Below are 25629 nucleotides of genomic sequence, written 5' to 3' on the forward strand. Positions count from 1 at the left end.
TGCGCTAACCATTGGCCACCGCGTCTCCCACACCAGGTCAATGTGTAGGGGTGGAATTTGTTTTGTCTGAGAATGTGGTGTTAAAAAAAAATTGAAAAAGCAAGCCTTTTCTCTTCAAAATAGTCAATAAAATTCCTTTAAGGCCAGAATAAGGCAAGGACAAAGAACAAATACAGTTGTCCCTGGACATGTAAAGTATAGCAATGATTTTATCATTCCCTCAGGCAATTTTTGTAAATATAACTTTAGACTTGCAAGCATTATTGTCAGTTATACATGGTCCACATTTTGTGCATCTCATAATAATAATCCTTACCATACTGTTTGGGTTGGTAATACTTTTTTATAGTAACAGGAACTGTTAAATGGCTTTTTGAAACACCTTGATTCAACACTGCAAATGATTTATTTCAAAACTTAGTAGCTGATGCAGTCATTTCAACTGAAAACATTTTTTATTCTTAAAAAATTGCCCTCTGCTTGTGTTATTTTCCATTTCTTGACTTGAATAGATGATTTTCTGAGCTTCTTTCAACTGGCAGACTCCTTTTAGAATGTTTCACAATCTATGTTGCTGGGATTTCTCTTTACCTATGAGGTAATATTAAAACTTTTTTTTAAACCAAGCTTATAACTTCACCTAAAAGCAGCTCTAACCAATATAAAATAAACTGCCACACTCAGAAATAAAATAAAAAAGAAGTCTGCAAAATTGAGAATAATTCCTGATTTGGGATAACTATTTTACTGAAAACTTTCAAGAATTGGGCATTGTGTAATGTAAAGTATTATTAAACATCAACTTCAGTGATTGAGAGCAAGTAAACAAAAGTTCTGTAAACATTGCATGTTAAAAACCTTTCTTTCTGATCCCAACGACTTGCTCAGGAGAGCTGTGTATATTTCCTTTTTTGTAATGATTAGTACAAAGAAAAATTGCTTTAAAGACGAAGAAAATTGTCCTCACCATGCTCATGCTGGCGTCTTATCAGATTACACCATGGATGCGATTTCTTCACTGGATCTCCTTGTGTTTTGTTACGCAAACTACTGATAGCCCCTGAGAAGTTTACTCGCCTTTTTTACAGCCAAAAGCGGCCCAATATTTTCCATTCATCTTAGAAGATGACGAAGGAGTATTATTAGAATCAAAACTTTCGCATATGTTCCGAAAAACGCGAAAAAACACGGGCTAATTGCCGAATCCTCACTGTAATCTCTCTTCACGCTCAGCCACGGGTCACCACAGGCTTCCCAAGCTCAAAATTCGTCTTTTTGATGTGTTTTTGAGCCTTTCGGGCGGACGACTCTACATACGTGGTGTATGCGACAGCTTGTGTATATAGAGAAATGTATGGGAAAATCACGGGTTCTCTAAAATCGGGTAAATAAATATATATTTTGAAATAAAGTTTACCTACCTCAAATGTGTCGCTTACTTGTGTCTTGTGCCGAATTTGGAGTCATTCCGACGCCATTTAGCGAAGTTATTCGAAGTCGTTGTCTCTCCTACTAAAAAGAAGGAAAGGCAGACCACTCCATCGATCGCTGGCCAGAGCTCACTCCACAAATCGCTCTCTCCTCAAAAGGAAAAGTCCCGAATCGCAATAAAACCAGCAGTTCCATAAAGCCCAATAAATTTCACTCCACATACGTGTGCTTCGGCGGTCGAAAGACTCATAAAGAACGAGAAATTTTACTTTAAATGCGCCTATTCGGCTTTCCAGATTTGCTTGTGATCGACCTCGCGCCAACGGTCAAGTTTCACGCTAAGACTCCCAAGGGATGTTTTTGAAAGCTGTATTGTTCGCTAATCACAGCCATGTTTACATAGGTCAGGGAAAAGCCGCGTAAATATAAATCTGACACCTCCACGTGCAGAATAAAGCAAGATATTCGCGAGCATTCAAGACAAGATAATATCCCAAAGTCGAAGGAAATTTTGTTCGATCACCGCGTCGATCAAAAACTACATTTTGCATGATTGCGGCTTCAGGGCTTCAGCCCTAGCGTGAAACTTGTTGTCGTGATGTCAGCGCGTGACTTGGTTCTAATGGACCAATCAGAGTTGAGGATGAAACCAGATACTTGTGATTGAGTAACGACCGTTGGCTCGAGGTCGATCACAAGCAAATCTGGAAAGCCGAATAGGCGCATTTAAAGTAAAATTTCTCGTTCTTTATGAGTCTTTCGACCGCCGAAGCACACGTATGTGGAGTGAAATTTATTGGGCTTTATGGAACTGCTGGTTTTATTGCGATTCGGGACTTTTCCTTTTGAGGAGAGAGCGATTTGTGGAGTGAGCTCTGGCCAGCGATCGATGGAGTGGTCTGCCTTTCCTTCTTTTTAGTAGGAGAGACAACGACTTCGAATAACTTCGCTAAATGGCGTCGGAATGACTCCAAATTCGGCACAAGACACAAGTAAGCGACACATTTGAGGTAGGTAAACTTTATTTCAAAATATATATTTATTTACCCGATTTTAGAGAACCCGTGATTTTCCCATACATTTCTCTATATACATAAGCTGTCGCATACACCACGTATGTAGAGTCGTCCGCCCGAAAGGCTCAAAAACACATCAAAAAGACGAATTTTGAGCTTGGGAAGCCTGTGGGGTCACCGGTAGCCTCGCTATCATGTCTGCGCGGTTACTATTCCAATATGGCGCCGGGAACTAGCAGAAAATTGAATGTGTCCGAAAATTCGAACTACTAGCAGAAAATTGAATGTGTCCGAAAATTCAAACTACTGGCAAAAAATACACCAGAAACGAAAAACGAATCGGAGATGCAAAGCATTGGAAAACAGTCTGAAATTGGAATAGTTCCCGAAAACTGGCACAACCTGAAAAATTCAAATGACTAGAAAGTTTAGAGTTACCGAAAATTTGATTAGGCGAAAATTTCTGAATTCTGACAGAAAATTGATACAACCAACATAAAATTCAAACACACAAGCAACTTATTGTAAAACAAAATGCAATAACAAGTAACATAATCCAAAGTTTAATTATGACGGTAATCACCCACCATACTTTTATTCGACTAGGTACTGTAGGGTGTTGCTCAATCGGCGTTAGAGCTAAATATTAGACAGCACAAGGAACTCAAAACGCAAAGGAAAAGATATATCATTTGAAAACACATGCAAAAAAGTCATGCCACAAATGAAACCACATTATGAAAATTATCTGAGCCAGCGATTTTAATCAGCAGTGTTGCTTAGCAACATGATGCATTATAATGATGAGAAGTTGAGTGACAACCATTGTAAAGGCATGCATAGTTGTGATTGGACAAAATATAGAAACGGAAGCAAGGGCTTGCCTAGTCTCTGCACTTGTCCTGCTGACTGAAAAGCCACTATAGTTACACTTTTTGATATGTTACCTGCTTTGCTTCCAGAGATCGCTGGAAAAGCCTCAGGAAGGCGCTCAGACTAAAGCGATACATGTTGTTCAGTTTGGCAAGGTCACTGATTACAAAGAATAAGGTACTGCCACTCTCAGCCAACGGAAGGTACGCATCACGCTCCTGTCACGTGAAAACAACAAAACAAACACGTGATGAGGCGACAAGCGTTGCTACGCTAACCATTATTCGTGCAACGTTTCTCTCCTAGAAACAATACGAGACAGGATGCAACAGAGCGTTACAGGGCGCAACACTTACGTAGGAAGCAGGAAAAACATTTTCCATATTAACAGGCCCTTTAAGAGACGCTGATTTTGTGGAATTCAACAAAGTACTAAATTCCTCGTACAACTTGTTGCACGAAACATTCTGTAGCGTAACAGATCGTTTGTATGGCAAAATTTTGCCACAGCGTAATGTATGGAACTTAAGAACCAGATGAAGTACTTCAAAATAGTTTGTCACCAGTAATGCAAGAAGAAAAAACTGACAAGGCATTAAGAACTGAATCACTTGATGGAATAGTCGTAGATCTGCGATCAACAACAGGCCGGTGAAATAGTGTAGGAACGTCTCAAGCTAAATACATAAACGTGAATTGTTGGTAATGAGTTAGACAATAGGTCATTTTGTTCTGTACATATCTTGCCCTTCAGTTGTTGCAGGCCTCTCACCTGATCTAAAGTGGTCTGTATTCTATGAGCATCCTGCAGTGACTCAGCAATGGTCATGCTGCTTGCCTTTGTCTTGTTCAAAGACTCCAGCAACACTTTGTTTTCTAAGATGTTACCTTCCGCGCTGGCCAATGTCTGTTACACGAGAAAGAGAAAATATATAAATATGCGGACATATTATTTCTCCCTACCCTCTATGTAACGCCACCAACAAGGGCGGATACTGGTGTGATTCAAAATCAAGATGATCTAGGATGGGGTAAATATGTCTAAATTTATACGTGAGTTTGAGCTTAGGCTTCCCTCAACGTCAAGTTGAATTATACGTAAAAAACGCAGTTTAAAACGGACAAGGAGTGAATCGGTAGTAGACAGTTGAACAACTGCACCTTGCATTTGTACACTACAAGCTTCACGATCAACAGCTAAACACTTCTTATGTACTTCTAAACCTATTCCGTAAATCTGTTTGGGAGAACTTGTTTCTTTAATTAAGAGGTTGTTTTTGCTGTGAAGGGAAAGGGAAGTTAGAAACGTATAGAATTACTAGATTGTAGTGCATGTACCTCTAACAGTGATTCCTCTAGCTCGGCTAACTGAACTTTCAGTTCTTCTTCTTTTCGCAGCAGTTCAGTCTTCTGTACTTCAAGCTGTGGCTTCTCGTGTTGGATTGTAATTCCCAACAGCTAAGATAGTGAAAAACAGTACATCCTGATCATTGTAACGTTCAGTAAAGAAGATGCTGAACAAAAATAGTATATTGGCAAAGATCCTGACAAGGACACATATTCCTGATACGTTCCTAATAGGAATTGATACCAAGTAGATTCTTGATTTAGTTTTGGTGAGTTACTCTCCAAGACAGGACTAGAAACTAACCAAACACAAATTGAAAAACAGACAGCATTTCAACGATGCTTTTTTCAGCGTTGAAAATAAAAAGCCTCCCCATCACCTCCCTTACCAAGAAAGGTCCTATTTACCAGTACCACTCTGCAGTTTGTTTTCTCTTTGATCGTGGTTTTCATACGTTATAACCACAGTAGTAATCTTCGAAAATTGTCCTTAGAGTTGAAAACTTGGTAAAAATTCAAAATCAATTACTAGTGCTTACTTTATTACTGAATCAGGAAGTCTTTTTTGCATTGCTTAATGGACTTAGCATTTTCTTTTAAAGTTGTTATTTATGGAAATTTCAGAAACGTGTTAAAGATGTTCTCGGAAATATGCCGCACCTTCAACGTAGAACGACAATTTCAGGTTAAAAGGTGCGGCTCATCTACACGTTTTTAAGCTCAGCAGTCAAGAAATTCTTTTCATACCTGTCCTGTCAGCCCAGCCCGTGTGGTGGTAAAATTCACTTCAGAGATGATAGCAAACCCATCAGGGGGTAGTTCGGGGTTGGGATTTCTTGTGGTCATAAATAATCTGAAATTCAAAGAAACAGGGAAGATACTTAGTAACGTAAAGTCTTTAACCCGTGGTGACGACTTTTCCAGTGCTTGTGCCTTTTCGCATTGAACAGTAAGAGTCGACAACTCTTTGGGTAATAAAACGAAAAGTTGTCAAAAGAAGTACTAACTATCCGGAATGAAAGAACAAAAGTGCTCACTCGAGAAGTTCAGTTCGTTGCTTGTTCGGCTTGATAACTGACCGCTGACGAAACAGGTAACCTGCGAACAGGCATTCTTTTTTTTTTCAAGTTCCTTTTTTCTCTCCCGCCGCGAAAAAAAAGAATGCCTGATCGTAGGTTAACTAAGAGGCGGCTGCAGACCTTTATCTCAGGAGTTTAGTTATTCATGTTCTCTTACAGTTAAAGGCAATATAATGCCGGTATTATTCTGAAGCATAGTTTGCAGGCAATAAAAAAAGTGCAAGCTCTTGAATACCCATTCGTACTTACTTGAAGTCTTCGTTGTAATCGATGACCTTTTCGCCAATTTGCACCACATATCGAGGACCTAAAGAAGTAAGCAGTGGAACAATTTCAGTTCATTTATAAAGAAGTAAAGTCACGGTAGGATAAGCGGAAACTAAAAGATGACGGATGCTTCCAAAAAACACCAATCAAGCCCCCTCTCTTCCTCACCCTACCCTACAGAATGTCCCTCTCTTCCCCACCCTACAACAAAAAAGACGATCACCAGAATGCGTCTTACCTTGGCTGATAAAGTCTCCGCGGAGGATTGGGTACAAGACAGGCTCTACACCATCCATCTCCTGAATAACAAGCGTCTTTCCAAACCGTACAGCAAGCTCCAGGGCAGTGGAGAAATTAGAATCCTGACAAGCAAATTTAAACAAAATGTAAAATGCAAGTTAGGAATACAGGTAAACAAGCTGTGTCTCAAACGAAGGAGGTTTTTAAAACAAGTTTTGGTTTTCTAAAGCAAAACTGAAGTCAAAACTAAGGAACACAAACTATACATTTCCGTTTAACCTAAGAAGCATGTATAGCCTGTAAAACAACATGCACTGAGAGTATTAGCACCCAATCAACAGGGATATTAAGACACAATGTGTTTCATCATTTTTTCCTTTACCTTTGTCTCTGTGCTTATTTATTTTTTATTCAAAAGGATACAGGGACGCTAGTCCGTAAATATTTAAGGTACGGGCCGAAACAAGTTGCTTAAAACGTGAGCGGGGTACAGTCAACTCTGTTGTATTGCAATGTTCTCCCTAAAGTGAGTCTCGATAGAGAAGCACGAGTTTGGGCTTTACTAATGAGTTAGTAAGATTTCTCAAGGATAAATCAAATGAAAAAACAGGTTTTACTGGTTAGTACCTGTTGGTTGATAACTTCTAGTCTCTGTTCTTTCAGATGTGTCTTGAGCCACTCTGTCGCTCGGGATGATGGATCCACCAAGAACGGCCTCATGGTGCTCTGCCGAGAAACATTCAGCAAATTTATTTTTGAGCGATTTTCCATTAAGTCTCGCAAAAACAACACTAAGGCAATAACTCTGGCCAATCACCAAGGACACACAAAAAAAACAGTGAACCAATCAAAACTCGAACCAAATACACGGAGCCTGCACGAAGCGCGGGAAAACATGTGTGAGTGAGGCACGATTAGTTTGTTTTTTACTTCTGATCGGGCTAAAAGTGGCGCGAGTTTTTTTAGTCCAGTCACTAAGCACAGTAATGTAAAACCAAAGACAGAGACCGAGACGATGTATGAACGACTTGCGTTTCATACATTGTCTCTAAATTTTTTCACGCACGTAAAAAATTACGCGTTAATGGAAATCCAGCATAAGACAAACTCGCCTACAATGGCCAAGATGTAGAGCCTTTTACCCGTACCCAAACTTTATTTGTTGCAGTTTAGCACGAAAGAAAAAGAACGTGTAAACAAACTATCAGTGCCATGTTTTGAGGTAAGTGTACTTTTTAATCCGAGCAATGCCAAACTTTTTCAGCCATGTAATGGGCCATCAGAACTGCTAACTGACCTAATTCTCGGTTCCTGCGTTGCGTGTAAAGAAAAAACCTGAAAAGAGGAATAATCTGAACAGTGTTTTCCTCGAAGCGAACAATTAGCCCCTAACATAGTTATAAATGGACTAACCTTCAATATAACAAGCGCGTTCTCCATAGACAGGTCATCAGATGGCAAACCCTCAGCCTTCCAGCCCAGTTGTTCACTCTCTGTACTCATGAACCTTCTGAAGTCAAATCCCTGGAGCCCAGCCGCCTCGCACCATTTTGACATGGTAGCCTTCCTCACGTCTTCAGGGGCACTACTCAGGTAAGTGATAAAACCAGCAGCAAGCTGAGCCCGTCTGGGAAGCTGTTCCAGTTCAGCGGTCAGCTCGTGGACCTATGAAGCATGAGAAATGAAGATTTATGATCAAAGGGTGTGCTGAAACCACCGTTAGCTTGTGCTCATATATTGCTAACTGTGTTTGGAATCCTTCGTTTTACACAACAACGATTTAAGGCACTGTTAGTGTAATTGGGTAAAAGATTCAGACCTATTAGGATTCCAATCTTCACAAACGCTTTCGGCGACAGCAGCTTCATCGGCGGTTTATGCGTCATTCCTTGCGTCGCTTTCTACATATTTCTCGCAGAATGATAGATAGGTTTAGCATGACGTTCATTCTTCCCGCGAACGGCAAACATTCGACTTCTGCCGTCTGCCGTTTGGCGGGTTCGTATGAGCAATTCCGAACGGTGTTTTGTATTTGTAAGGATAGAATAGAACGTCTTAATATGTTTCTTATACACTTATAAGGATATCTCAATAAGTTGGTTTCATACTTGTGGAAAATTACTCTAATGAGCAGAATTCAGTATAACAAAGATACAACAAAAAACAAACAAAAAAAAATCAAAGCAACACTAAAACAGCACTGGAAATTTTCTTTTCATCAAAAGCAATGTTCTTTTGGTAAAAGTGATATTTCACCGCTCGGAAATTAAGTTCTCTATCCAGACTTCTTGTTTTTGTGAATGCGGTAGTTTTGTTGTGAAGGCCGTAAACCTCTTGTCACAAAGAGACCTGAAATGGTGACTGAATGGTGACAATCAAAAGACGCTTCTGTTACTTATTGTGAAATTTCCGTACAAATAGAAAATATTCTGTTAAATTTAAAGAAAAGATTTCTTTGTCCCGTTAAGCGTCGACCTTGAACAGGCACCGCATTTGAAACGCTTCAGTTATTTTCAGCGTTGTGGGAACTTATTTTCAGAGTGTATCTGTCTTATTTTCAACGTTGTGGGGACTTATTTCCAGTGTGTATCGCTCTTTTGTTCACCTTTGTGAAGACTTTTTTCAGTGTGTGTCAGTCTTATTTTCAGAGTTGTGAGGACTTATTTTCAGAGTGTATCAGTCTTATTTTCAGCGTTGTGGGGACTTACTTCAGTGTGTATCAGTCTTATTTTCAACGCTGTGGGGACTTACTTCAGTGTGTATCAATCTTATTTTCAGCGTTGTGTGGACTTACTTCAGTGTTTATCAGTCTTATTTTCAGCGTTGTGGGGACTTACTTCAGTGTGTATCAGTCTTATTTTCAGCGTTGTGGGGACTTACTTCAGTGTGTACCAGTCTTATTTTCAGCGTTGTGGGGACTTACTTCAGTGTGTATCAGTCTTATTTTCAACGTTGTGGGGACTTACTTCAGTGTGTATCAGTCTTATTTTCAGCATTGTGGGGACTTACTTCAGTGTGTATCAGTCTTATTTTCAGCGTTGTGGGGACTTATTTTCAGTGTGTATCAGTCTTATTTTCAGCGTTGTGAGGACTTACTTCAGTGTGTATCAGTCTTATTTTCAGCATTGTGGGGACTTACTTCAGTGTGTATCAGTCTTATTTTCAGCGTTGTGGGGACTTACTTCAGTGTGTATCAATCTTATTTTCAGCGTTGTGACGACTTACTTCAGTGTGTACCAGTCTTATTTTCAGCATTGTGGGGACTTACTTCAGTGTGTATCAGTCTTATTTTCAGCGTTGTGGGGACTTACTTCAGTGTGTATCAGTCTTATTTTCAGCGTTGTGGGGACTTACTTCAGTGTGTACCAGTCTTATTTTCAGCATTGTGGGGACTTACTTCAGTGTGTATCAGTCTTATTTTCAGCGTTGTGGGGACTTACTTCAGTGTGTATCAGTCTTATTTTCAGCATTGTGGGGACTTACTTCAGTGTGTATCAGTCTTATTTTCAGCATTGTGGGGACTTATTTCAGTGTGTATCAGTCTTATTTTCAGCGTTGTGAGGACTTACTTCAGTGTGTATCAGTCTTATTTTCAGCGTTGTGGGGACTTACTTCAGTGTGTATCAGTCTTATTTTCAGCGTTGTGGGGACTTACTTCAGTGTGTATCAATCTTATTTTCAGCGTTGTGACGACTTACTTCAGTGTGTACCAGTCTTATTTTCAGCATTGTGGGGACTTACTTCAGTGTGTACCAGTCTTATTTTCAGCGTTGTGGGGACTTACTTCAGTGTGTATCAGTCTTATTTTCAGCGTTGTGGGGACTTACTTCAGTGTGTATCAGTCTTATTTTCAGCGTTGTGGGGACTCACTTCAGTGTGTATCAGTCTTATTTTCAGCGTTGTGGGGACTTACTTCAGTGTGTATCAATCTTATTTTCAGCGTTGTGACGACTTACTTCAGTGTGTACCAGTCTTATTTTCAGCGTTGTGGGGACTTACTTCAGTGTGTATCAGTCTTATTTTCAGCGTTGTGGGGACTTACTTCAGTGTGTATCAGTCTTATTTTCAGCGTTGTGGGGACTTACTTCAGTGTGTATCAGTCTTATTTTCAGCGTTGTGTGGACTTACTTCAGTGTGTATCAGTCTTATTTTCAGCATTGTGGGGACTTACTTCAGTGTGTATCAGTCTTATTTTCAGCGTTGTGGGGACTACTTCAGTGTGTATCAGTCTTATTTTCAGCGTTGTGAGGACTTACTTCAGTGTGTATCAATCTTATTTTCAGCGTTGTGGGGACTTACTTCAGTGTGTATCAATCTTATTTTCAGCGTTGTGAGGACTTACTGCAGTGTGTATCAATCTTATTTTCAGCGTTGTGAGGACTTACTTCAGTGTGTATCAGTCTTATTTTCAACGTTGTGGGGACTTACTTCAGTGTGTATCAATCTTATTTTCAGCGTTGTGGGGACTTACTTCAGTGTGTATCAGTCTTATTTTCAGCGTTGTGGGGACTTACTTCAGTGTGTATCAGTCTTATTTTCAGCGTTGTGGGGACTTACTTCAGTGTGTATCAGTCTTATTTTCAGCGTTGTGAGGACTTACTTCAGTGTGTATCAATCTTATTTTCAGCGTTGTGGGGACTTACTTCAGTGTGTATCAGTCTTATTTTCAGCGTTGTGGGGACTTACTTCAGTGTGTATCAGTCTTATTTTCAGCGTTGTGGGGACTTACTTCAGTGTGTATCAGTCTTATTTTCAGCATTGTGGGGACTTACTTCAGTGTGTACCAGTCTTATTTTCAGCGTTGTGGGGACTTACTTCAGTGTGTACCAGTCTTATTTTCAGCGTTGTGTGGACTTACTTCAGTGTGTATCAGTCTTATTTTCAGCGTTGTGGGGACTTACTTCAGTGTGTATCAGTCTTATTTTCAGCGTTGTGAGGACTTACTTCAGTGTGTATCAATCTTATTTTCAGCGTTGTGGGGACTTACTTCAGTGTGTATCAGTCTTATTTTCAGCGTTGTGAGGACTTACTTCAGTGTGTATCAATCTTATTTTCAGCGTTGTGGGGACTTACTTCAGTGTGTATCAGTCTTATTTTCAGCGTTGTGACGACTTACTTCAGTGTGTATCAATCTTATTTTCAGCGTTGTGGGGACTTACTTCAGTGTGTATCAATCTTATTTTCAGCGTTGTGGGGACTTACTTCAGTGTGTATCAGTCTTATTTTCAGCGTTGTGGGGACTTACTTCAGTGTGTATCAGTCTTATTTTCAGCGTTGTGGGGACTTACTTCAGTGTGTATCAGTCTTATTTTCAGCGTTGTGAGGACTTACTTCAGTGTGTATCAATCTTATTTTCAGCGTTGTGGGGACTTACTTCAGTGTGTATCAGTCTTATTTTCAGCGTTGTGGGGACTTACTTCAGTGTGTATCAATCTTATTTTCAGCGTTGTGGGGACTTACTTCAGTGTGTATCAATCTTATTTTCAGCGTTGTGAGGACTTACTTCAGTGTGTATCAATCTTATTTTCAGCGTTGTGGGGACTTACTTCAGTGTGTATCAGTCTTATTTTCAGCGTTGTGGAGACTTATTTCGGTGTGTTTTCGTCTTATTTTCAGTATTGTGAGGACTTTTTCAGTGTGTTTTCGTCTTATTTTTAGCATTGTGTGAAACGTATGTGCAGAGTTGTGGGGACTTAGTTGGAGAGTTGTGGTTGGAGAGTTGTAGGGACTTAGTTGCAGAGTTGTGGGGACTTAGTTGGAGAGTTGTGGGGACTTAGTCGGAGAGTTGTGGGGACTTAGTTGCAGAGTTGTGGGGACTTAGTTGGAGAGTTGTGGGGACTTAGTTGCAGAGTTGTGGGGACTTAGTTGGAGAGTTGTGGGGACTTAGTTGCAGAGTTGTGGGGACTTAGTTGGAGAGTTGTGAGGACTTAGTTGGAGAGTTGTGAGGATGTATGTTCAGAGTTGTGGGGACTTAGTTGGAGAGTTGTGGGGACTTAGTTGCAGAGTTGTGGGGACTTAGTTGGAGAGTTGTGAGGACTTAGTTGGAGAGTTGTGGGGACTTAGTTGCAGAGTTGTGGGGACTTAGTTGGAGAGTTGTGAGGATGTATGTTCAGAGTTGTGGGGACTTAGTTGGAGAGATGTGGGGACTTAGTTGCAGAGTTGTGGGGACTTAGTTGGAGAGTTGTGAGGACTTAGTTGCAGAGTTGTGAGGACTTAGTTGGAGAGTTGTGAGGATGTATGTTCAGAGTTGTGGGGACTTAGTTGCAGAGTTGTGGGGACTTAGTTGGAGAGATGTGGGGACTTAGTTGCAGAGTTGTGGGGACTTAGTTGGAGAGATGTGGGGACTTAGTTGCAGAGTTGTGGGGACTTAGTTGGAGAGATGTGGGGACTTAGTTGCAGAGTTGTGAGGACTTAGTTGGAGAGTTGTGAGGATGTATGTTCAGAGTTGTGGGGACTTAGTTGCAGAGTTGTGGGGACTTAGTTGGAGAGTTGTGAGGACTTAGTTGGAGAGTTGTGGGGACTTAGTTGCAGAGTTGTGGGGACTTAGTTGGAGAGATGTGGGGACTTAGTTGCAGAGTTGTGAGGACTTAGTTGGAGAGTTGTGAGGATGTATGTTCAGAGTTGTGGGGACTTAGTTGGAGAGATGTGGGGACTTAGTTGCAGAGTTGTGGGGACTTAGTTGCAGAGTTGTGGGGACTTAGTTGCAGAGTTGTGGGGACTTAGTTGGAGAGTTGTGAGGATGTATGTTCAGAGTTGTGGGGACTTAGTTGGAGAGATGTGGGGACTTAGTTGCAGAGATGTGGGGACTTAGTTGCAGAGTTGTGGGGACTTAGTTGCAGAGTTGTGGGGACTTAGTTGGAGAGTTGTGAGGATGTATGTTAAGAGTTGTGGGGACTTAGTTGGAGAGATGTGGGGACTTAGTTGCAGAGTTGTGGGGACTTAGTTGCAGAGTTGTGGGGACTTAGTTGGAGAGATGTGGGGACTTAGTTGCAGAGTTGTGGGGACTTAGTTGCAGAGTTGTGGGGACTTAGTTGCAGAGTTGTGGGGACTTAGTTGCAGAGTTGTGGGGACTTAGTTGCAGAGTTGTGGGGACTTAGTTGGAGAGTTGTGAGGATGTATGTTCAGAGTTGTGGGGACTTAGTTGGAGAGATGTGGGGACTTAGTTGCAGAGTTGCGGGGACTTGGTTGCAGAGTTGTGGGGACTTAGTTGGAGAGTTGTGGGGACTTAGTTGGAGAGTTGTGAGGATGTATGTTCAGAGTTGTGGGGACTTAGTTGGAGAGATGTGGGGACTTAGTTGGAGAGATGTGGGGACTTAGTTGGAGAGATGTGGGGACTTAGTTGCAGAGTTGTGGGGACTTAGTTGCAGAGTTGTGGGGACTTAGTTGGAGAGATGTGGGGACTTAGTTGGAGAGATGTGGGGACTTAGTTGCAGAGTTGTGGGGACTTAGTTGCAGAGTTGTGGGGACTTAGTTGGAGAGTTGTGGGGACTTAGTTGCAGAGTTGTGAGGACTTAGTTGGAGAGTTGTGGGGACTTAGTTGCAGAGTTGTGGGGACTTAGTTGCAGAGTTGTGGGGACTTAGTTGGAGAGATGTGGGGACTTAGTTGGAGAGATGTGGGGACTTAGTTGCAGAGTTGTGGGGACTTAGTTGGAGAGTTGTGGGGACTTAGTTGGAGAGTTGTGGGGCTTTAGTTGCAGAGTTGTGGGGACGTGTGTGCAGAGTTGTGGGGACTTAGTTGGAGAGTTGTGGGGACTTAGTTGCAGAGTTGTGAGGACTTAGTTGCAGAGTTGTGGGGACTTAGTTGCAGAGTTGTGGGGACTTAGTTGGAGAGTTGTGAGGACTTAGTTGCAGAGTTGTGGGGACTTAGTTGCAGAGTTGTGGGGACTTAGTTGGAGAGTTGTGAGGACTTAGTTGGAGAGTTGTGGGGACTTAGTTGGAGAGTTGTGGGGACTTAGTTGCAGAGTTGTGGGGACTTAGTTGGAGAGTTGTGAGGATGTATGTTCAGAGTTGTGGGGACTTAGTTGGAGAGATGTGGAGACTTAGTTGCAGAGTTGTGGGGACTTAGTTGCAGAGTTGTGGGGACTTAGTTGGAGAGTTGTGGGGACTTAGTTGCAGAGTTGTGGGGACTTAGTTGCAGAGTTGTGGGGACTTAGTTGCAGAGTTGTGGGGACTTAGTTGGAGAGATGTGGGGACTTAGTTGCAGAGTTGTGGGGACTTAGTTGGAGAGTTGTGAGGATGTATGTTCAGAGTTGTGGGGACTTAGTTGGAGAGTTGTGGGGACTTAGTTGGAGAGTTGTGGGGACTTAGTTGCAGAGTTGTGGGGACTTAGTTGGAGAGTTGTGAGGATGTATGTTCAGAGTTGTGGGGACTTAGTTGGAGAGTTGTGGGGACTTAGTTGCAGAGTTGTGGGGACTTAGTTGGAGAGTTGTGGGGACTTAGTTGGAGAGTTGTGGGGACTTAGTTGGAGAGTTGTGAGGATGTATGTTCAGAGTTGTGGGGACTTAGTTGGAGAGTTGTGGGGACTTAGTTGGAGAGTTGTGGGGACTTAGTTGCAGAGTTGTGGGGACTTAGTTGGAGAGTTGTGGGGACTTAGTTGGAGAGTTGTGAGGACTTAGTTGCAGAGTTGTGGGGACTTAGTTGCAGAGTTGTGGGGACTTAGTTGGAGAGTTGTGGGGACTTAGTTGGAGAGTTGTGGGGACTTAGTTGGAGAGTTGTGAGGATGTATGTTTAGAGTTGTGGGGACTTAGTTGCAGAGTTGTGGGGACTTAGTTGGAGAGTTGTGGGGACTTAGTTGGAGAGTTGTGGGGACTTAGTTGGAGAGTTGTGGGGACTTAGTTGGAGAGTTGTGGGGACTTAGTTGGAGAGTTGTGAGGATGTATGTTCAGAGTTGTGGGGACTTAGTTGCAGAGTTGTGGGGACGTATGTGCAGAGATGTGGGGACTTAGTTGGAGAGTTGTGGGGACTTAGTTGGAGAGTTGTGGGGACTTAGTTGCAGAGTTGCGGGGACTTGGTTGCAGAGTTGTGGGGACTTAGTTGGAGAGTTGTGGGGACTTAGTTGGAGAGTTGTGAGGATGTATGTTCAGAGTTGTGGGGACTTAGTTGGAGAGATGTGGGGACTTAGTTGGAGAGATGTGGGGACTTAGTTGGAGAGATGTGGGGACTTAGTTGCAGAGTTGTGGGGACTTAGTTGCAGAGTTGTGGGGACTTAGTTGGAGAGATGTGGGGACTTAGTTGGAGAGATGTGGGGACTTAGTTGCAGAGTTGTGGGGACTTAGTTGCAGAGTTGTGGGGACTTAGTTGGAGAGTTGTGGGGACTTAGTTGCAGAGTTGTGAGGACTTAGTTGGAGAGTTGTGGGGACTTAGTTGCAGAGTTGTGGGGACTTAGTTGCAGAGTTGTGGGGACTTAGTTGGAGAGATGTGGGGACTTAGTTGGAGAGATGTGGGGACTTAGTTGCAGAGTTGTGGGGACTTAGTTGGAGAGTTGTGGGGACTTAGTTGGAGAGTTGTGGGGCTTTAGTTGCAGAGTTGTGGGGACGTGTGTGCAGAGTTGTGGGGACTTAGTTGGAGAGTTGTGGGGACTTAGTTGCAGAGTTGTGAGGACTTAGTTGCAGAGTTGTGGGGACTTAGTTGCAGAGTTGTGGGGACTTAGTTGGAGAGTTGTGAGGACTTAGTTGCAGAGTTGTGGGGACTTAGTTGCAGAGTTGTGGGGACTTAGTTGGAGAGTTGTGAGGACTTAGTTGGAGAGTTGTGGGGACTTAGTTGGAGAGTTGTGGGGACTTAGTTGCAGAGTTGTGGGGACTTAGTTGGAGAGTTGTGAGGATGTATGTTCAGAGTTGTGGGGACTTAGTTGGAGAGATGTGGAGACTTAGTTGCAGAGTTGTGGGGACTTAGTTGCAGAGTTGTGGGGACTTAGTTGGAGAGTTGTGGGGACTTAGTTGCAGAGTTGTGGGGACTTAGTTGCAGAGTTGTGGGGACTTAGTTGCAGAGTTGTGGGGACTTAGTTGGAGAGATGTGGGGACTTAGTTGCAGAGTTGTGGGGACTTAGTTGGAGAGTTGTGAGGATGTATGTTCAGAGTTGTGGGGACTTAGTTGGAGAGTTGTGGGGACTTAGTTGGAGAGTTGTGGGGACTTAGTTGCAGAGTTGTGGGGACTTAGTTGGAGAGTTGTGAGGATGTATGTTCAGAGTTGTGGGGACTTAGTTGGAGAGTTGTGGGGACTTAGTTGCAGAGTTGTGGGGACTTAGTTGGAGAGTTGTGGGGACTTAGTTGGAGAGTTGTGGGGACTTAGTTGGAGAGTTGTGAGGATGTATGTTCAGAGTTGTGGGGACTTAGTTGGAGAGTTGTGGGGACTTAGTTGGAGAGTTGTGGGGACTTAGTTGCAGAGTTGTGGGGACTTAGTTGGAGAGTTGTGGGGACTTAGTTGGAGAGTTGTGAGGACTTAGTTGCAGAGTTGTGGGGACTTAGTTGCAGAGTTGTGGGGACTTAGTTGGAGAGTTGTGGGGACTTAGTTGGAGAGTTGTGGGGACTTAGTTGGAGAGTTGTGAGGATGTATGTTTAGAGTTGTGGGGACTTAGTTGCAGAGTTGTGGGGACTTAGTTGGAGAGTTGTGGGGACTTAGTTGGAGAGTTGTGGGGACTTAGTTGGAGAGTTGTGGGGACTTAGTTGGAGAGTTGTGGGGACTTAGTTGGAGAGTTGTGGGGACTTAGTTGGAGAGTTGTGAGGATGTATGTTCAGAGTTGTGGGGACTTAGTTGGAGAGATGTGGGGACTTAGTTGGAGAGTTGTGGGGACTTAGTTGGAGAGATGTGGGGACTTAGTTGGAGAGTTGTGGGGACTTAGTTGGAGAGTTGTGAGGATGTATGTTCAGAGTTGTGGGGACTTAGTTGGAGAGATGTGGGGACTTATTTGCAGAGTTCTGGGGACTTAGTTGGAGAGTTGTGGGGACTTAGTTGCAGAGTTGTGGGGACTTAGTTGCAGAGATGTGGGGACTTAGTTGCAGAGTTGTGGGGACTTAGTTGCAGAGTTGTGGGGACGTATGTGCAGAGATGTGGGGACTTAGTTGGAGAGTTGTGGGGACTTAGTTGGAGAGATGTGGGGACTTAGTTGCAGAGTTGTGGGGACTTAGTTGCAGAGTTGTGGGGACTTAGTTGGAGAGTTATGGGGACTTAGTTGCAGAGTTGTGGGGACTTAGTTGGAGAGTTGTGGGGACTTAGTTGCAGAGTTGTGGGGCTTTAGTTGCAGAGTTGTGGGGACGTGTGTGCAGAGTTGTGGGGACTTAGTTGCAGAGTTGTGGGGACTTAGTTGCAGAGTTGTGGGGACTTAGTTGCAGAGTTGTAGGGACTTAGTTGCAGAGTTGTGGCGACTTAGTTGCAGAGTTGTGGCGACTTAGTTGCAGAGTGGTAGGGACTTAGTTGCAGAGTTGTGGGGCTTTAGTTGTAGAGTTGTGGGGACGTATGTCTAGAGTTGTAGCGACTTAGTTGCAGAGTTGTGCAGTCTTAGTTGCAGAGTTGTGGGGACGTTTTTTAAGAGTTGTGGAGTCTTAGTTGCAGAGTTGTGAGGATGTATGTTCAGAGTTGTGGAGTCTTAGTTGCAGAATTGTTGGGACGTTTGTTCAGAGTTGTTGGGACTAAGTTGCAGAGTCGTGGGGACCTAGGTATTTATTATTTTGAGTTTTCCTTTCTTCTTTTGTATATTATAAAAAAAGACTTTTTATGTCGTAACTTCAATAACGCAACTGTACACCCAAAGCTTAGTTAACAAAATTTCTTAAATCTTCTTGTAGTAGTTATATCATACCTGTCCTGACCATCTCTTGAACTCGCCATCCAGTTTAGACACAAGTGTCTCAGCAGCTTGAATAGTTTCCTGTGCCTTGTCGAGTTCCATCTTTAACTGTGTGGCTTCCTGGGTCCTTAGTTCGAACCTAATAAACAACAACAACATGAGTGTAAGTTTCTGTATGTCACATGACACAACTTACCAAGTGGACACCATTTTGTTGTAAATCGCTGTCGACGTATTTTTTAAACATGGGCACACATTTAGATGTAGATTGAAGCACTTCTTTTAGATAAAGTTCGAAAATTTCCAGCAAGAATGCAACAAGAATGCAGTAGCGAAAGAAAACGCCTGGCGTATTTATACATGACTCGTGGTCATATTCACGCATTTTTTTTTTCTAGGGTGTGGTATTCACCCACTTGATGACGGTTTAACGGCAAAGACGTAAGTGTTTGCCGTAGGTAAAAAAGGATAAGGAGACCCTTGTCTACAGCGGAGCCATATCCTTAGCGGTAGGCACAAATTACCCGCGATCTCCTTGCTTTTTGGCGCCAAAATGCAGGATGATAGGCATTTACGTACGTTCAACGCTCGTTAAAAAAGAAACTCTTTTTATAACCTTTCACCCGACATTGGAAATGAGCCCACGTACGTTACGTACGTAAATATATACGCACCATTAAAGGTGGATTTCCACTGACGAGTAATTTTTTTCGTGCGACTACGTGCGCGAAAAAATTTAGTGACAATGTATGAACGACTTTCGTAAACGTGTACGCTAGTCCTTCATACATTGTCACCAATTTTTTTCACGTACGTAGACGCACGTAAAAAATTACGCGTCAGGGGAAATCTGTCGCCTGCGTTTACGTTCGCGTTTGAAATAAAAGAAAAAATCATTTTTTGTAAGTGTCAATGTGTTTAGCACTGTTGTGCTAATTGGGGACACTGTAAATAAATAAACAAATATTGTAAATGGAACATAAACTTGTTAAAAACCACAACTGGCAGGAGGCTAACTAGTTGGCTGTTTACAAAGCGTGGATGAGTTGAACCAGGTCGCATGCTTGAACCAGGCTTAGTCAGGGCGCGACAAAAGTGCTGTCCGATAGCCCGGGACTAGTTGAATTATCCATCGGGCTAGCGCATTCTGATCACGGGTTGCCCGACGGGCAAGCAACACACGGGCAAGAAATATTGTTTTTTTATGACAACCTTCAGAAATAAATATGCATCAGACAAATTAGAGGGAAAAATTTGGGGCTCAAAAATGTGACTCACTGCATCCTTGGAGACTAAAACTCCGCCAACTTGAACGTGGCAACTATATTTCTCTCTGTTATTAAAAGATGAGTAACGGCCATTTTCTGAGGAAATGTGTCTTTCCAGAAAATTATATTGGAAGATATTTGCTTCTAAAGCATTCAAAATAAGAAAAGAAGTCATAGTTCTCCAATCCATAGTATTGCTTTGCCGTAAAGTACCCCATCACTTTGTAAAACTTGCAAATGGCTGACCGTTTTTGAAAACGCCCCAAAATGCATTGCAGGCATTGGGTACGTCATGTATGCATATGAATTGTGTCTCTTGAAATGTATCCTTCAGGATCCTTCATATTTGCAATCCTCTACATTATGATTAAGCTACAAAGTTAGTTGCCACAAAATCGTTATGTGTTTGTTTTAATTCTTGTGGTAAGATTATTTTCTTTTTCTTTTGAATATTTATGTATTTATTGTCTCCAAAGGAAGAACAATTTTAAATTTGCATATAATAAATTAATATGCAAATTACCTTCGGGCTAGCTCCTCAGAGCTTTGGGCTAGTAAGATAAAATAACAGCTTGCCCGAAGGGCAAGCTGCCTTTTTTATTTTCGTCTCACCCTGCTTAGTGTTGATGGTTCGAGGTATGATACTTTTCTCAACAGTGCTTCCGTCAACATTATTGGGGAAGCTTGACATAAATACTTCGTGGCCCCAGTTGTTTTATGCTACAGAAACCGGAGTAAGCCACCCGCATTTGTGGAGAACAGCGTTTGAGAAAACTATACCTACTTTATTACAATGAAGCTGGGATTGTTCGTAAGTAAAGTGGTAGCACCTCGTACCTCTTTCTCATTTCAGCAACTTCTCTATCCACCTTGTCCAAGGCATTTCCAAGTTTTACGAGTCTTTGTTGAGATTTGGCGAGATTTCTGAAACATAAAGCGGTGAATCGCATCGGACAAACCACAATAAACGCGTGCAAACCAACAGATTAAAAAATCTATCCAGTAAATTAATCAATTTGATTCAAGAATGTATATGTTTTTTTATGAGTGGGAGGGGAGGGGGGAGGGGGGTAGGAACTTGGAAATATATATAACACGATTTGTAAAGTACAGTGATCTACGCCTAAGAAGAAACAGCTTCCGAAGTATTTTCGCTTTAGCTAACGAGACAGGAGGAATGGAGAATACACGCAGTTTTGAAGTATCTAAGGCCAATGATTTCTCTAATTCAAAACGCCTCACCCAATTTACCTCTTGCCATAACTGCTTGGCAATTACTATGAGCTGTAAACTTTGAAAAGGTTAAAAAAGTGGACCACGGATTTGATTCAGAATGGACGGGACTCCCTTTCTTCTATTTTTTTTGTTTTCCCCGTCATTCACTCCCTGAATCGCTATCCTTTACTACTCACTCGCTATCATAACTTACTTCTCCAGTTGAGCCTGCTCGTTTTCCAGCGGTTCAATCTTTTCCAGTACGACCGAGAACTTCACGTTTGCCACTACCCAGGCTGCTAGTGGGGCGGCGGCTACACTGGCACGCTTGGCAATCTACAAGATTTATTTATTTTCATTTAATTACTATTTTTATTTTATTTAGCACACCAAATACTACAAGAAAAATACAGTTACAGCAATAGTTGAAACCTGATTCCTAAAAGGGTAATGTCCCTTGCTTACGTAATTTGGCTGCATTTCCAATTACAATAAAATTTAAATGTCCTCGAGTACAAGGTGCAGCGTTAAGACTTTTTCAAGTTAAAAACGCTTGCATAGAAAAAGAAAATGCAATTACTCGTCGAATTGTATCTTAGCATTGAAACTGCACAGATTTGCGTGTTTAAATCTACTTGTTTTTTAGTATAAGACAAGTTTCCCTTTCACATCAATAAATATATTTTTCCAATGCTGAAAAAAAATTGTTTGTTTGTCTCCCTAAAGTATCAAAACATTGGTAGACAGACATGCGAAAAGAATTAAGACAATCACTTTGGCTAGGACCCTGTCCACACTAATCCGGATAAATTTTGGCCAACCTTCCACATCAATCCGGATGAATTGTCCACCGAAAACGGAACTTTTCGTAAACGCCCTTTCAAGTGGATTAATTTGAAAACGACAGCTTTGTGTTTTTGTGTGGACGGAAAACAATTTGAAACGAAGTTTTTGTAAGTGCTTTTTAAAGTTTGTATTTGCAAACGCCTTACATCCGTTTTGACCAAAATAGATGCGTTTTCAGAATTTTTCCGGACTAGCGTGGACGGAAAATATTTTATACGGCGTTTTCAATTTTCTCTGTTTTCCAATTAATCCGGATTAATGTAGCCGGGGCCTAGGGGATACTTTCCGACGAACCACAAATTCATCGAATTAACATAAAAAAGAATTTATAGCAATAAGTAAGAGGAATTTACCTTAGGATCAAAGGAGTTCGCGTTTTTCTGTAGCAGTTCTTCCACGCCGGCTCTGATCTCAGGAGTGATTTTTCGGGCATCAAATGAACAAATTTCATCCTTGACGCCTCTCTTCGCCAGGAAACTACAAAATGGGTTCAGTTACACAATCTCAGAAAAGAAGTGATCAAATACACGACAAGTATAGCAAATATAAGTTTATAATGATACAAAACATATAAACACTACCAAAGAGAGTGCTTTTAACATTAAAAGGCACAAACAGAGCACAGTGTTTGTTATTTGTAAACACCACCAACAACAGACTCACCAAGGCTGAGATGTTTTAAATATAAACACACTGTCATTTTAATAGTTTAACTTAGAAGTTTAAACGATTTCATACACATTTCTTAACGATTATTTCAAGTGACATCCATCTTCCACCAAACATAAAAATTAATAAGATAAGATTTTATTGCCTTTCCAATGAAAACGGTTTTTCAGGATCAAATTACAATGAAATGTTTAAAAAAAAGTACAGTGAAAAACAAAATCATTCTAATTATTATAATCATGTCCATTGAGCCACAAGCTCACCTTTTCATGCTGACCCACGACGTATCAAAAATTCCCATCAGCCTCTGCACGGCTTCCAAAATGTCCCGGATGACGTCTGGGGGCATGCGCAGGGAACGGATTTCCGAGAGGGACTCGGGTTTAATGTCGCCAACAGCATCCTTTGCCTCCTGTACTAGCGGCTCAATCTCAGACAGTTCAATCTCGATAGCTTTCTTTCTTTTCTCCAACTTGAGAGACTCTTCTCCCTGTTTCTGTTTGAGCGTTTCCATTTCGCTTTTGGACTCGCTGGCACGCTTTTGAAATAGAGAAATGATCGAACCCAGATTAGGTTTACGAACGAGAAAAAAAGCAGATAATTCAGCGCAATCACGTCTCACGACCTCACCACTATCAGGACCACTTCCGTTTTACCTAGAGAAAAAGCCCTTTACTGCATGCACCCAGTTAATACTTGCAGATTTGAATGACCCGTTGTTTATCCGATAAACAGGTTTTCAATGCATTAGAGGCCTTACCTCATTGCTACTGCTTCATGCTAATAGTGTCCCAGACATGCAAGCTAGAAGTTCCTGACACTTACATGAAGTTTATGATGACGATGCTACAGAAACCGGAAAGGTAACTAGAAATATACCCCACTGTAACCGTACCTCACACCCTTGCTTAAGGTTGTGTTACACGGGACAACTTGCAACAACGATTTTTTGCACAACAGTGTCGGCAACACGTTGCCAGTTTTTGACTTGGGTTCAAAAACTCGCAACGTGTTGCTAAGTCAAAAGTTGTGCGAAAAATCGTCCCCGGTATCATATTTCACGGTGTTCGATTTTTCGCGCAAAAAAATCGTTGTTGCAGTTGTTCCGTGTAACACCGCCTTTATGTCTCTTATTCCTTTAGGCTCCTGGTGGAGCAAAGGGCGTCAACATCGCCTTTATGATCGAGTGATAATTGTGTGTTTCTTTGCCGAAATTCCAAGCACTAATGAGTGCACGAGTGCCAACCTGAGATATTTCTATGTTCAAACAGTTATCAAGGTACCAATACTTACCTGCATGCTAGCAGTGATTTCTCTGAGAGCTGCATCAGCCTCTTCCTGTTTCTCAGCTAACTGTCGGCTCTGCTCTCCTGCCTTCTGTTTCAGATCATCTACTAAAGCTTTGGCGTCAGTTAGCTTTGACACACCAGCCTATCATGAACAAATTAAAGTACAAAATAAATGGCTTGATACAGATGATTAATTAAGATGAATATTAAGTTTATCCACCATTTGACCGACCGGGCACTGTCATCTTACGATATCAAGACATTGACGTGATATTCTACGATACAAAGGACAACTCGGAAGAACAAACAACAAAACTCTGCACTTTATTGCTGTCTTGTCTTACAAAAGTTCCAAAATTACAGCTTAACTGAAAAAGTAAGCAAGAGGTTTTTAACGCAGCAAAAGTAAACCAATTTCCGTCTTAAAACACAGCTGCTAGGCAACGCGTGTCAGGTCTCGGATACAAATTGTCCTCTAAACAAATCCAAAGTGATAGATTTCGTGAGCTTTTTCAACAAATTCCTTTCCAGTTAACTCATTCTAGAAAAATCTCAATTGAAGGAAGGAAAATAAACCAGACAAGGCAAGGAAAACAAGATTACGGCACTTTTGAAATTCTCTTCAACTAATTTCCTAAACGGTAACATTTTAGTGGAGAGCGAAAATGCTTTTCAAATGAAGGACAGAAAAAATGTACAGACAAAGCTAAATTAACGTACTTGTAGATGCTGTTGTCGTTTCACCACTCCGTCCTTCTTCTCGTTATACACTCGTTTGTAAGTCTTTAGGAAAGTCATGTAGCGTCTCGGGGCAGCGTCCTTATCACTGCAGGACTCGTGAATCTGAAGGAAATTCTTCACCAGTTCCTCAGCACCAGATTTAACATCTTTACCTTTAGTGCTTTCTCCACTGTGCAAACCTTCATCGGCAAGAAGCATTCCTGGTACTAGAAAACAAAAAGTTGCAAACCGAGATTAGAGCACATTTGATTAAAGTTTGGCTTACGTTTTAGGGTCTGTCCATTTCATGAGTTCGAGTTGAAGTTTCGAGTTCGAGTTAAACTCGAGTTCGAGTTAACAGATTGAGTTACTTCTTTTGGTCAGCGGTAATGCAAAGCAAACATGTGCTTTCGTCTGCAATCCAAGATGGCGGAAAGCCCACTTCAGCTAGCCAACAAGCTATGCGCTCCGGTTAGCCTACTATGCACTCCGGTTAGCCTACTATGCACTTTGGTTAGCCTACTATGCACTTTGGTTAGCCTACTATGCACTTTGGTTAGCCTACTATGCACTTTGGTTAGCCTACTATGCACTTTGGTTAGCCTACTATGCACTTTGGTTAGCCTACTATGCACTTTGGTTAGCCTGTTTACGGTTAGCTCTTTATATATGTAAGGGTAACACTATATATTCTTTAAATTATCGCTCTTCAGGAGCCAGCTCCTGTATTTTGTCACTCGTCCGCCTGTGGAAAGTTCATCTTCAATTGTAAGTAAATTAACATACAAATACCTTGTCGCTTATTTATTTTTTGATATTTTTGGATTTTTCATTAACTCAAACTCGAATTTTTCGTTCTAACTCGAAATTCTAACTCGAACTCGAACTCAAAACTTTCAACTCGAACTCGAAATTTTCAACTCGAACTCGAAATTTCTAACTCGAACTCATAAAATCAATACACTCTACGTTTTATATTGAAAGCTATAAATGTGTGAACCAGTATGAAAGCACACTTGCTGTTTCTTAATCAGTCCAAAACGGCTGTATAATTTTGTTTTCGAGATTTGGTTAGTTCATCGTTAAATATTAGCTTTTTGTGATGGTCAGATCTCTGCTTGCTTTAGTTTTTCGAATTCCTAAATTCTTCCTACCTAATTTCTAAATTTGGACATAACTATTAGGGGCAATACCTTGACTTAAAAAAAGTTAAAACTTAAAGCAGTAAAAAAAAAATTATATTTTAAAAATTAAAAACAGAGAAATAAAAAAAAATAGTATAAACTGCTACTTTATCCGTAAAAGGCAAAATTTTCACAAATTTAAGGGAGTAATGTTTTCTGAGTTTCTACGTTGCTACATTTTTTCCAGTTAGAAACTGTTAGTAGAAGCGACTTTTTTTGTGTGTTGATTCGTGTTCTCTAGTTGTAAACTGATAACTAAAACCGCGGTACCCATTAGTGTAGCAGCTCTCGTAAGCTTGTAATTCTACTGGTCCTCTAGTGTAGCAGTTGCTATTGTTTTTAGGGCAAGGGGGATTTTTCCTGTTTTTTGTTCTATTGTTCTCTCGAAGGGTGCTGAGCTATT

The 25629-nt window shown here is 41.6% G+C and overlaps 2 protein-coding genes and 1 long non-coding RNA gene across 4 annotated transcripts in view; 1 reads left to right on the forward strand and 2 right to left on the reverse strand.

Moving 5' to 3' along the window:
* LOC144655561 (uncharacterized) overlaps window positions 1-25629 on the forward strand; it is a 253491-nt gene that overhangs the window by 127861 nt on the left and 100001 nt on the right. The gene's annotated exons all lie outside the window — the stretch shown is intronic.
* The window catches only part of LOC144655505 (cytoplasmic dynein 2 heavy chain 1-like), an 89416-nt gene that overhangs the window by 12093 nt on the left and 51694 nt on the right, over window positions 1-25629 (reverse strand). Inside the window, exons 41-55 of the mRNA XM_078515746.1 lie at window positions 24043-24269; window positions 23327-23464; window positions 22297-22571; window positions 21718-21841; window positions 20733-20854; window positions 20141-20227; window positions 18048-18174; window positions 7667-7918; window positions 6881-6979; window positions 6252-6375; window positions 5996-6053; window positions 5415-5520; window positions 4659-4778; window positions 4093-4227; window positions 3395-3538 (exon numbers count right to left, since the gene is read on the reverse strand). Of these exons, the coding sequence (XP_078371872.1) occupies window positions 3395-3538; window positions 4093-4227; window positions 4659-4778; window positions 5415-5520; window positions 5996-6053; window positions 6252-6375; window positions 6881-6979; window positions 7667-7918; window positions 18048-18174; window positions 20141-20227; window positions 20733-20854; window positions 21718-21841; window positions 22297-22571; window positions 23327-23464; window positions 24043-24269 (2138 nt within the window). The remainder of the gene's footprint in view (window positions 1-3394; window positions 3539-4092; window positions 4228-4658; window positions 4779-5414; window positions 5521-5995; window positions 6054-6251; window positions 6376-6880; window positions 6980-7666; window positions 7919-18047; window positions 18175-20140; window positions 20228-20732; window positions 20855-21717; window positions 21842-22296; window positions 22572-23326; window positions 23465-24042; window positions 24270-25629) is intronic.
* On the reverse strand, window positions 98-1234 carry LOC144655500 (uncharacterized). Of its 2 annotated transcripts, XR_013571135.1 has the most exons (3): window positions 968-1202; window positions 162-591; window positions 98-112 (listed from the first exon to the last, which is right to left on the reverse strand). It is a non-coding gene; the product is annotated as an uncharacterized LOC144655500 (long non-coding RNA). The 2 variants fall into 2 exon arrangements; XR_013571134.1 differs by lacking the exon at window positions 98-112 and having other exon boundaries at window positions 388-591; window positions 968-1234.

Source organism: Oculina patagonica, chromosome 5 (genome assembly GCF_052425735.1).
Source record: "Oculina patagonica isolate OP01 chromosome 5, crgOcupat, whole genome shotgun sequence".
NCBI classification, from domain to species: Eukaryota; Metazoa; Cnidaria; class Anthozoa; order Scleractinia; family Oculinidae; genus Oculina; species Oculina patagonica.